The sequence below is a fragment of the Vollenhovia emeryi genome, unplaced genomic scaffold (genome assembly GCF_000949405.1).
Source record: "Vollenhovia emeryi isolate VEMERY1.0 unplaced genomic scaffold, V.emery_V1.0 DF939159.1, whole genome shotgun sequence".
NCBI classification, from domain to species: Eukaryota; Metazoa; Arthropoda; class Insecta; order Hymenoptera; family Formicidae; genus Vollenhovia; species Vollenhovia emeryi.
Window position 1 is genome coordinate 1,228,564 of NW_011967207.1, and position 12,937 is coordinate 1,241,500.

At 42.2% G+C, this 12,937-nt stretch overlaps 1 protein-coding gene across 1 annotated transcript in view; it reads left to right on the forward strand.

Annotated features, from left to right (window-relative positions):
* The first annotated feature begins 263 nt into the window (after positions 1-263).
* Positions 264-12,937, forward strand: part of LOC105564868 (protein FAM13A) — a 41,196-nt gene continuing 28,522 nt past the window's right edge. The window contains exons 1-4 of the mRNA XM_012017604.1: positions 264-713; positions 2,525-2,656; positions 4,160-4,538; positions 4,798-5,041. Coding sequence (XP_011872994.1) covers positions 2,558-2,656; positions 4,160-4,538; positions 4,798-5,041 — 722 coding nt within the window. The 5' untranslated portion in view covers positions 264-713; positions 2,525-2,557. The remainder of the gene's footprint in view (positions 714-2,524; positions 2,657-4,159; positions 4,539-4,797; positions 5,042-12,937) is intronic.

Below are 12,937 nucleotides of genomic sequence, written 5' to 3' on the forward strand. Positions count from 1 at the left end.
GCCCTTTGCCTCAGAGAAAGGGCTCGATGCGATGTGCCGTGATAGGGACATGAACCCAGAACTACTAGTCGAGTCGCACGATCTCCGCTCAACGGCGTCGTCGTCGCCGTAAAACGATTTAAGGGAAAAAAAGAAACCGATAGAAAAGCCGAATATAATACACACGCGGTCGTTCGAAATTTTCGCGCGCACGCAAGAAGGACTTTTCTTCTTCTTCGACGGCCCTCCTATCTCTCTCTCTCTGCTCTGCGAGAGTCCTTTTTCGCATATACATATATATATATACATATATATACATATATATACACACTATATATACATACATACGTACACTCACCACGCGCACCCCCACGAGTCGTTCCTTGCCCTTCCAACCACGAAGACGAACAAGAACGACTTTTCCTCTTTTTTTCTCGTGTTACTCCGAGATAAATTGAAATCGAAACCGGGCGGCTCTCGAGCGAGGAAGTGTGCACACGGTCTCTCGCGTTCGGTGCTCGGTACTCGCGATACTCGACATAAATCCGTGATCCGAGTCGCCGGAACTGGCCGGATCGAAGGAGCACGATTGTAACCCGGAAGAGACGACATTATCAGTACGTACTTACGGCGAAACCGGACGAGGGGAAGACAAGAGGGAGGAGCAGGACGAGACAGCTGCCACGCTGAGCTCAGTGTACTTCAACCTGTGGAGGGTCGCGAGAGAGTGCATTGTAAGTGTTTCTTTTTGATAACATCTTACGTTAGCTTGTGATAATTTTTATGCTTGATAGCGGCATAAATGACGAATAATTAGTACATGTATAAATTAATTAGCAATTTTGACTGATCGATCATTAATCTGCGTACAAACCAATAGAGCAAACGTGATTTTAATCAAATTGGATGTACAAAGCCGCTAATCTTATTGTTAATTTATTTAATCTACTGATGCATTAGAATATTTGATTTATTTGAAATATGACCTAAAGTATGAAACTAACATTAAATTACAACTGATATTTTTTATTACACTTTTCGAAGATGTACAATGATATGCTTACAATGATTGAAGTTATGATAGCTCGATTATACAGGGAGTACGTAATGACAATTGCTTTACAACAATATTTCCTTTGTATTAATTGATTACAACGTCACTAGAGACATACTAGAGTAGAAGTGAACACACAATGTCTCGTGTCTTTACCGAAGTAATCTATATAAAACGATCGGTTTTCGGATGACCAATACCCAGGCTCGTGGCGCGATTAAGAACGACACTGTAATTTTCCAATTTGCGTCACAAATTCGGTGCGCAGGCGATTAATAGATAAAAAGCCGCGCATTTATGTCACGCGCACGCAAGAGTCTCGCCGCTCGGTTACGTAACGACGAAATTTTGGCACAATTTTGGTGCAAGTGCACGAGTAATCCGCGTGAAATTTTCCCGTTCGGCATCAGTCGCGCGAGCGAGCGTCGCCGGCGACCATCCACCGTCTCGTGATCGCCCTTCGAAGCTGCGCGCCTTCTTCCCATGGAAGAAGGGATGACGAGGTAAATTGAGCAGCCGCGGTATCGGTTATCGGTGCAACGGTCGGCGAGTTATTTTCGATAACACACTTTGTGTCGCTGGATGAAACTTGCGCCGCGGAAAAATTATCTACTCGAGACAGCTGGCAATTGTCAGGAACCCGCTCGTACCCGGTGAATAATTTCTTTCGACTTATGCAAACTGAAATACGCCGACCCGAAGAGGAATAACATTATAGATATAACGCTGCAATAATAAATGAATGAAAGTAGAGCGTCCCGATTAAAAGTCAGATTCTCTTCGCGCGCAAGAGGTATCGAGATATCGCGTCTGAGAAAAGGATAATTCTCAGAACGATTAATGTATTTGTGTTACGGGGTGGTTTGTGTTTACGGCGCGACAGTTTATCAATGCGTCTGCATATTTTTATCGCGCTAAAGGATGTTGATGAAGGAGCGAGGACGACGACATTTACGGTTCATCGATCTACTCGAGTAGAGCTTATCCTGTGTTATGAATGCGCGTTTCTCGTCACGCGTCGTCTATCGATCGCGCGCTTGCGAAAATATTGAAAATTACCCCCGCGATTGTTCCGCCAGTGTCATGTCGGCGCACTGACGTGCCGCGTTTCCTAGCACGATCGTGCAAATGACACGGCAGTTACCTCGCGTTAGGTCGATATGAAGCTTCCGTCCAAAAAGAGATCGGCAATTTTTTTCTATTTTATTCCTAAAAAATCCCTTTATCTATTTAAATTCACGTTTATTAGCCGCCAGTGTCGCGGACATGAATATCCCGAGTTTTCCGAATCGTTCAGTTTCCTACGTCTTTCACAGTCGTTTTAGTTAGAGAGTTTTTCGACGTTTCTTCTCCGATTCGACCACGATACAAACCGCGAGCGGGGGTTTTACTCGGGCGCAAGAATGATAGCGAATAACGTAACTTCGAGTGACCGTCGTTTCGCTTGCCGTCGCATATCGTGCGACTCACAAGTTTGCTCGCTTTTGTTAGTGCGGCAGCAGGTCGCGGTGCAGACAAAGTGGGATGAGACGCCCTCAGCAAGAACATCTCCATCATCATCACCATCACCATCATCATGGACCCTCAACAAGCCCCACGTGCTCTCGTCAAACACACGATAAGGTAGGCACTCTTCGCGGCACTCGCTGCAATTTCACATTTAACGCCAAGTATCGTAATTCTGCGTTACGACGTTTCGTTGCAAATTATCTTGTAGCGAATTCGGTTGCACCAGCGCGCACCGAGTGCAGCACTAAGGCTTGTTTACAGTCAATTTTTGTATTTAAGAATCACCTCAGATACTTCTTGAAATATTTCGTAGCCAGTAAAATGATCTGCATAGCGTCTATACGGATCATTTTTTGGCAAAATACTCTTTGTACATGTATTTAAGGCAAAGTCAAATGTAAAAATGGACTATAAACAGGCCTTAGTGTGCACTCAGTGCGCACTAGTTCGAACTCGCTATTAGTCTAATAATCATATCCGATGCGTACCGAAGGAATTACAAACGCATATGTATTTCTGCGAGTAAGTCGTGTACTCTTTAACGCGAGTAGTAATGGCGCGATAATTTTTTATCCGATAAATTTACCTCTCCCTCAAGCTCTATTGTACTTTTGCACGTTTATTAATTTATAACGATTAGGAGAACTGCTACGTGAAGTTTCTACCTGTAGCGGCTACTGCTGTCTCAATAAATAGATAATGGCATATAGCAGCTCTCGTTCTATATATTTAAGATGCGACTATAGAAACTTTCCGGTTCTTCTTATACTGCATTGAGCGGGAATGCGGAGTCTATATCTATTCGTTACTCTACTTTGTCGATGCACTGCCTTTTCAACACTTAGCGGCCATTCGTCGATTACGCTTTCTCGTTCCCTGTTACTTTACTAATCATTTATACGACCCGTCTTGCGAATGTCGGAAATATCAATTATCGCTCGATACTCGACGTAAAGCGCGCAGAGTGGATGCAAAAGGTACGTCGTTTAGACCTCGGACGAATGAAGAAGCATAAATACCGGGGTATCGGAGAGAGCCTCAGAATTTTATAATACATATAGCTAGACTTGACCCGGAAAGAAATTAATAATCGATTTTATTTTAATACGCAGCCACAATATTGTATTATATTTGATTACTAAATGTTATATAATTACATACATCTATAATATAAAATGTAATTATATTGCAATTAAATAATAATTACTTAATAATTAATGCTATTTTACACACTTAACAAATAATAATAAATAAACAGATAGGAATATCGTTGTTGCCGCGAGCTTTACGTTACTATATCTTCACTTTGCAATTTACTTTCGAAGAAGTCTTTTCTTTACGGCAGTTTTTACGTGCTGATAACATTTTAGCTCTCTATAACTTAATTTAACTGTTGTAATTCGGAACACGCACTCTCTAAAATTGTTAGAGTGAACCTACTGCCACGAAGTGAAATATTCACCGTCGGAGTAAATATTCACTCCAATAAGGCGAATACTTGACTCCGCGGCAGTAATTTTCACTCCACGAACTTTCGAGAGCGTAAATCGCGTATTTCGCTACGGAAAGAAAACGCGCAGGGGCGACCTAACAGATCCACGTACGTCGCGTTTACAGGACGAGTCTCGCCTCGCTCGCGTGAAGCGCGTCCTGGCAGGTTCGCTGTTGGGCCGCGCTGGGTCCAGCAGGATCTTCGGCACCCGGCTGGAGCTGATCGAGTCGTACCTCGACACGGGCGTGCCGTACGTCGTGCACCGGCTATGCAGCTACATCGAGGCGCACGGCTTCCAGAGCGCGGCGGTGTTCCGCTTGTCGGGCGGCAGTCCGCGCCTGGCGGAGCGGCTGAGGGCGGCCTTCGAGCGACGGGGCGACGCCGATTTGGAGGCGGCCGGGTGCCCGCCGACGGCCGCGACCCTCCTACGCCAGTATCTGAAAGAATTGCCGCAGCCGGTCGTACCATCCACCCTCGTCGGCAGACTGCTCAACATTCACGCCCGTGAGCATTCACAACACTGTCAATTTCTCGAAGTAATTGAGGATTTCACCCGAGAGGGAGACGCGAAGTATTATCCCGAGATATCTGAAAGATGCGGTTTCAGTTTTAAACTTGGAAATTTCCATTTAGAAATTGGAACGAATACGGGACGGTTCAGTGCTAGAGGGAGACTTTGCTATCGAGCGTTGTTGCAACTTTGATTTCCGACCCGCCTCACTTCCGACGCTCTCGATAAATACTGTAAAAATGTCTGTCGCAGAGAGCTACGCGAACGATCACGACTCGTGGATCGCCTCGACGAAGGAACTGCTGTCGACCCTGCCGTCCTCGCATTACCGTCTGCTCGGCTACCTGACGATCTACCTTAGCCGGTACGAGGCGCGACATGGACGCAGCGCCGGAGTATGCGGTGTTTTCGCACCCGTCATCCTGCCGCACGTGCCGCCCGCGACCACCCTCCTGCGGGACATCCTCGCCGAGGCGCTGGTGCTGTTTCCAGACTGGTGAGTGGCCATACACGATGATTCCCTTAGCGTAATGACTCGACGAATCTCGTGAAATAACGCGACGCACGCGAGACGCTTACGTAATTCACCGGCGGCGGAAACGAGCGATATGGCTATTCTGTCTCGTTTCGATCATTTGCATTTCCTATTTTAGAACCATTAGACCGCGCACGATACGTTCCACAAACGTGAAAAGATAGCTTTCGAGGTGGAACAGTTTATAACCGATGTACGTTACGCAATGACATAAAAAAGAATTGAATTTTTAAAATATTATAAATTCTCGATAAAAAGTACGATTGGATTTTAATTACAGAATTTTTATAAGCCGGAACTTTCTGCGTGTATTTAAACGTCACTTTGAAAGTCTAAATTTATAATTTACGTTTTCATTGAACAAATACATCCTTTTGTTTTGTGAAGTGTAAGTAAATTATGTTCCTATTAGACTTTTATTTGTTTTTTAAAGGCGCCGTATTCATGCGGAAGTGAATATTGAAGGAATACGTAATTTTTGCCCGAGAAAAAGATTATGCAAACCATAGCGACTTTTGTTTGCGTCAAATTGGTAATTTCCCGGGTGTTCTTGAAATCGCGAAAAAACATTGTCAGCGCGAAATTACGGTTTAATTGTGCCAGCATGTCTAACTTTATGGGCCGTTCATGCACCGTTGAACAGCGCGTCGACCAATATCCTTCGGTCGGTTGTTCGTGTACTTTTTTTGCGAATAAAACAAAGAGACTTATCGGCAACGAGATCTCACATGGCTTTTTACCTGTCCGGCAAAAAAGGCGAAAAGATTAAACTGTCAAATTATAAAAGCGCATTTATATATCAAAGAATATGACAACAAAATATACAGGGTGAGTCATTTTAATCGACGCACGCAAATATCTCTCCGGGGAAGGTGGTTAGCCAAAAATGATCTGGGCAAAAGTTGTTGGGTTTCGAGGGGGACATAAGATGGTGTCATTAATTTGACCTTGAATAGTTGCTTAAAAGTCGCGTAAAGATCACCTTCAATTTTTTAAGTAAAATCCCCTATTGTTTATTATACTATCTTATTCCACTAATTAATATGAACAACTTTTGTCTGAAACATTTTTTTATTAGCTTAATACTTTTTGAAATATTCAAGAGAAAATTTCAAGTATATTCCTGAGACTAAATGAAGTAAAAAGCCCTGTACTACTTTTCCCTCCGACAAACAGTTATCGAGATATTATAAGCTAAACACCCGGGAAAACATGTTTATATCTAATCATATTTGAGTATATCTAACTCAGATATAAGCATGTATTAATGACACCATCTTATGTCCTCCTCGAAACCAGCTCCCTTCCCCAAAGAGATATTTGCGTCGATTAAAATGACTCCACCCTGTATATGTTTTCCATGAGAGTTCACGTTCAGATCGTCCGCTAGCTACTTTTTATTCTCTTTGTTATCGTGAAATGTTTTAAAATACAAATATTCGAATATCACGTGGGATACAGTACAATTTTATTGTTTCAATTGCACGTGTGTATTCTGGTTTTGAGAATTTCCAACGGGTATTAAAATGAGTTTGGATGAAAGGCAACGAGACAAAATAACAGAGCCGTTCTATATAGTTCTTTGGGATATCTTGAACGAGAGCCGCCGGTGATTTACGGTTACCCAACATTCGTCCGAGTCGGCCAAAGTACAACGACTCTGTTTACTAATCTGAAAATCCGATCTAGTCGCCGCGTCGTGTATTAACCGCGCCGTGAATTACGCAAGAGTAACGCATTCGAATGCGCCGGACCGCCGACGGCGCTCTGCAAGATGAATTATAAAGCACGCTCTGCGGAAAGTGCGGCGCAATCGCACTTGCGTCGAGCTTGCGATGTGCACGTAGCTCGCCTAACGTGTTTCGATCTTCCTGCCTCGCCTCGCGATATCGTTCGCATTACCAACGGCTCGATTCTCTCGTCGGATCTATATTATCTCGATAAACTCTGTTCCCTTCCTCGAAATTACAAACGAAGCGGAATTTCCGCGAACGTCTGCTCCTCGACAGCCGGCCGTCTAATTGGACTCTTCTACTTATACTCGAGAGAATCTCTCCCCCCGGCCGCGAGGGTCGACAGCCAGATATTATTTTCTAACCCGCGGGGCACTCCTCGTCCGTTCGTCCTCCGCCAACACGATTGCATCTCGACCGCTCGGGCAAGTCTCGATGAAGAGATCGAGGGTCCTTGCGATTTCTTCTTTTCCGTATCCTCAGCAGGCGCGGGTGGAGAATGGACGAGAAAAACGCGGGGCTTCTCATTAGGGATGTATCGGATAGATCGTCTCTTCCAAAAGTCCATGTCGAAACTCAGAAAATTAAAATTGAACGGAACGTTAATTCGAATCGTTACATAATTCACGAAATCACAGTTAGTATTGTTCATTGTAATTAGGATTCCACCTCGATGAAAATGTGAAGCTTGAAACGTTAAGTCGGTCTGCTGTCACTTCTCGTCGTTTTTTAATAATTGCAAAACGAGCAAGAAAATCGTCTCAAAACGTGGCAGAAACATTTACATTTGAACAACAAGATACAAAAAATTAGAATTTTTAACATTGGCTTTTGATAGTTTCTGAATAATTTATTATTTGTTTTTTTTTCCGAAAGTTTTCGTAAGACTTAACGTTAAAATAGCAATATTCATTAACTAATGACTTTTAAACGGACAAGTAAAAAAATTGGAAATAATTTGTCATCTTTAAACCGAAGCTCATACATAAATGCATATTTCCCTCGAGAATACTTACACTCCACTTCATTAAGCGAAAAACAATTGTGATTAAATTATGTCGAGCTAAGGCAAATAAAAGAGAACTATGCGAATATAGATTAGATGAATAAACGTTATCGCGTCGTGCATTGAATCGATAGATTCGATTTGTTTTCTGTGCACGTACGACGTGCGCGGGAGAACCCCGTGTTTCTCGCGTGCATATGAGGGGTTTCTCTCCCGGTTCCATGTACAAACGGGTACGGTTTCATCGCGCATAAAAGCCACCGAATCACGCAAAAACCATGTTAAGCGGCATCGATAATTCGGATCTCACGCGGAAAGCGGTACGCGAAATTGGAAAGCCGGACGGGGGGGCGTCCAAAGTCTTTCGCATTCGGAATTATTATTTGGACAGAATTTCAACGCCCGCATACCCAGTTGTCTCTTCCACTTGTGTTTAGTTAACGAAACTAAAAAAAACAACTAACGACTTAATGAAATAATAAAACAAATAGGAGTAAAAATAAAAATAGATACGAGCAAATAAATAACATAGTAAACATAGACGACTGTATATACATTTTTTAACGTTTGTTTTTAACCGTGCATATTAAAACGCCAACTAACAATATCAAAATTCCTCGTCGTGAAACCGCGCTGCATTCACTTGAATTCGACGCGAAGCCATTTCGACGAAAATAAAATGTATACCACGTCGGCTCGAGCTATTTTTGCACCCGTCTATTTCTTTTTATTTCGCACGCTTGAGAATTAGTTTTTAATAAGTGGAAAAGTCACGAGCGGCGCATCCGCAAATTGCTTGGTGTCGGGTTCCAGGCGTAGGCGGAAAACGCGCGCGAGAATATCCGCGACCTTCTCCGCGATTAATTTCGTTACGTCGCGTTATTGAAACGTTCTCGGCTGTTGATAAAAATTAGCGGTCCTTGGCCTTGTCGCGAAATCACGCGCCATTGACGCGCGCGTACTTGAACGCACCGCCCGATACACTTCCTTTTTCCACCCACACAGCAGCGTTTTCTAAAGAAATACGTGTTTCTTACCTGCATTTGCTCAAATGTTGCCGCACCCGTCTTTTTAGTTACACGTTTCGTTGCGCTTCCTTAAAAAGAACTTTTACCTCGTGGTAATAAGGTCTCTCCGCCATTTGCAATTTAAATGTGTTTCAAAGGCCGACATCCCGAAAATTAACGGACGTACGTGCGTAATAGTTAATTCTTGACAAATATATCTTCTAGCTATGTTATAATATTGATTATTGATTGCAATATTATTGGTGCACTTATCGTTGATACAATTATCGATCTTTAATGACTACGTTAAGAAATTTATGATTTATAATCTATAATTGCTGCTCGGAAATCTTAAAAAATATTTTGTCAATTTTTAGAGCTGCAGAAAGCTAAGTTAAACAATAAGTCAAAGGGAAGCTAATTCCCCTTTTTATAATTTTAATTATAACGCCCATAATTGCCTAATAATACACATTAAGTGACTTCTTCTCAGTGTACATCGACATATTTTTTTATGTTTTTTTTACTGAAAATATCGAGAGTGATATAAAATTGCTTGTTGGTTATTAATAAGCTTCTACGTAAGAAAAGTTCTTAAAATAAATTGACGGTGCGAGCGATTCAATACGGTAAGGTTGTAAAGGCGCTTCATAACCGATGTCAATCCTTTGACTGAATGCGCGCCTCTGTGTTCTTAGTTCCAATTAGTATTTTATCTCATTATTGATACTTGGATGACTTCCTTAAAGTACAGATATCGAAACTCTGATAAAGCACAAAACGCAAATATAAAGTTTCATGCAAATGAAATAAAGTATCTTAACTCGTTTTAATTTAGATCGGGCAAATAATTTCAATCAAATACAATTAAATTGAAGTTACAGATAGTATATTTACAGAAAGATTACGGATAGTAATAAATAGTTACGCGTGAAATGTGTAGGCGCATACGTCGCGCGCGTTTTCTTTCTCGTCCGAGTTTCAGAGATTGTAACAAGTTTTTATCAACTAAGTAACTTGCAAGATTGATAATGGTATTCAGCCGCTTGCGCTTAAAGCGACGCATTTAGAATCCTTTATAGTTAGATGAAACTGTGAGCGAGCGATTAATCTTAGCTTGTAAAATACGTAAAGCGTGTCACGCGGCAGGGGAAAAAAAAGATCGCCGCTTTACTCACATGAACGTCACGTGATGGCTAAAGCGCGATGTGATAATGAATGCTTTTAAAAGAGAACGGTGCTCTTTTTCCGAAGAAAAAGATATCAGCATCCAAGATTGATCGCGTTTCCCCGAAAGCGTCGCGATCGCGCGAGATTGGCGAACCGCACCGCGTGCTTTTGCCAGACACAATAAACTACGATATGCATGTGGAACAACGGTATAGCCGTGTTATTCAAGGAATCGTTGGTCACGTTCTGCGATCAATGGGTCGTTAGCTTTATTAATGATTCAAGGAATTATTCAGGCGGCTGTAATTGAATCGTCGGTGAATCGTATTAAACTAGTCTGTTGTAGTATTTATTAATCTAATTTATAATATTCAGGTTTCTAAATTGTTGAAATAATCTACTCCTATAGTGCACATCGGGACATGTTAGCGTATTAAAAAGGTAATATAAATTAAAGCTGCAAAGGGTAAACTTTCGAGGAGAGCAAACTATAAATCTGCTTATTATATTGTGGCGTGGGTGAGCGACGTGAGCAAATCGTCATTAAATTTTATTATTGTAGATTAATTCGGTTAATACACGACAGACGGGAACCGGCTAAGGAATTACAAGACACATAAGTGACTGGCGGATTAATTCGCGCGTGAGAGATTTCGTTGCACGCAGTCGCGCGAATTACGCTAAATCGACCGATCGAGTGAATCGATTAAACTGATTGAACAGGGCGCTCTTATTAACAACGATAAAACGAGGAGCGACGTATTAACGATATAGCCTGCCGGCTGTATAAAAAATGCCGTTTAAACAGCCGTTAGTTGTTTGACACGCGTCTCGCAACGGAGATGGCGATGACAAAGTGAACCGCCGGCGCACGTAAGTCGCCGGAGAGAGATAGAGAGATATGAGAGATATTGCGTATTCTCGATCGATGGAGACCTCGTTTTGGGGTATTGGCTTAAGGTAATCGGTGTTATGCACGGTCATGCGTTTCCATAGATCTTGCGTCATCGCCGCCGACACCGCCGACACCGGGGACGAGCAGCATCCATGAATAGTGCATCGTGTGCATGAATATTTCACGCTGCCCCCCGCGCCATGCGCGCTTGGTCTCTGTCCAAAAATCTCTCCGACTCTTTCGGAGACGGTTGGCGCGTTTATATAAAGCTTCAATTAACCAGCGCGAGACTCGCAGGTGCATATGTAAAATGTCGATCGCGAAACGTCGCTGCTGCGACTTTAACTGTGTTACGCTCCGCGAAATTCGTTTTTTTTTTATTCAAAGCGTTGACAAGGGTTGAAAGATTTAGGAGCGTACAATGTTCACTTAAAGGGCAGAAAGCACGTACAATAATAGCGAAAGAATTTTTACCAATTTTACGAACCTGCCGTGACGTTTAACATTTTGGATAACGTTGGAAAATTCAAAAGAAAACATTCATATCGGCGTTTAAAAAAAAATAAGATTGGTTTTTTTTAACGAAACCGAGGGGATTTTGCGAAAATAAAAATCACTATCGCTGTTTCGAAGCTTCGCGCGAACGACAGAAACGCGACGCAGAAACACTAGTACAACCGTAAACCGGTTGGAACAGGTTCCCTTCAATGAGAGGAACTCGCCTGATAAAAGGTTTTTACCCGGATCGGAGTTTCTTCTCGAAATTTACAAGCACAGAGGAGCTTGTGGATATACCGTGAATATTAACGCGAGGGACAGTTCCGTGTTCGCTTTATCTATACCTCAGTCAATTGCTTTGAACGAGCTCCAAAACCGTCTCCCCAATCGCATCTAATCGATACGCAATACGCATTGATTATACACCCGATGCAATATGAATACACTGTTTGTATCTCGAGTGACAGCGAGACGTCGAGACCAATCGAGTTTCTCGACGATAAACTAAGCGCCGTGAATAAAGCTATGACAGAACGAGATTTGTAATCAAAATTACGCATTTAAAGCCATGTTCTCATCCAAATAAATTGCACGACATAAGGTCTAAAGTCTAAAGAATCGGTAATTAACGATTTAATTTTGCATTAATTAGGAGTAACAACTGTAGTTTGCTACGTATCGATTAAAAGCGATTGTGAAAGCTTTTAATGAAATATGTATGTGGAATTCAGGAGAAATGATGAGCGCTCGTCTCTGAGAGAAATTGCACTTCCAGGAGAGAATACATAGGTCATACATAATTAATTAGGCCACTCCCGATTCGATTAATAAGCCCAGTCTGTCATTCTTAACTGACGTCAGACTGCACGTATATTGGTAGACGCGATGCAGACCGCATCGTCGAACATTACGATCGCGCGTGTTCGCTCGCAACGGAAGGCGTATAATTATATTCCGTTCACGTGTTGCCCAAGTGGCCTCTTATTTCCTAGTGTTGTTGTCCCTGGCATGCCGTTTCGATCGAAAGATGCTGGCAACTTCTTCAATCTCAGTTTGGCAAGTACTCGTAATATAAAAGAACACACATACACCTCTGACGGGAAAGTCTTTAATAATTTATTTCACGGATTATGTCACCGTGATTTTTCCATCTTTTTCTGCAACCTCACGCAGCCTCTTTTCTCGACACGAAGTTAAACCAGTGATGCAAATTCTGCCGAGAAGAATCCGATGAGTATATCGTATGCAAATGTAAAATATATAGCACAAAAAGTAACGTATCTCTGCATTAATGTGTGTACACGTGCTGTATTTTTTTTTAGACTGATTTGAACATATATGAATGCAGGGGGGAAAATACCGTTGTCATGTTAAATTATATTGATTTAAGTCCTCTTTTCTCTCGAGGTTTCGCGCATAAGCATCATAAGCAAATTATGATTTAAAAAATTCGAGAATGTAAGTCCCACACAAGTTCAGATTGTTACACAGAAAAAATTAATCGCGCGATTATTCTTTAAAACACAGTATAACACCAGAGTTTATTAA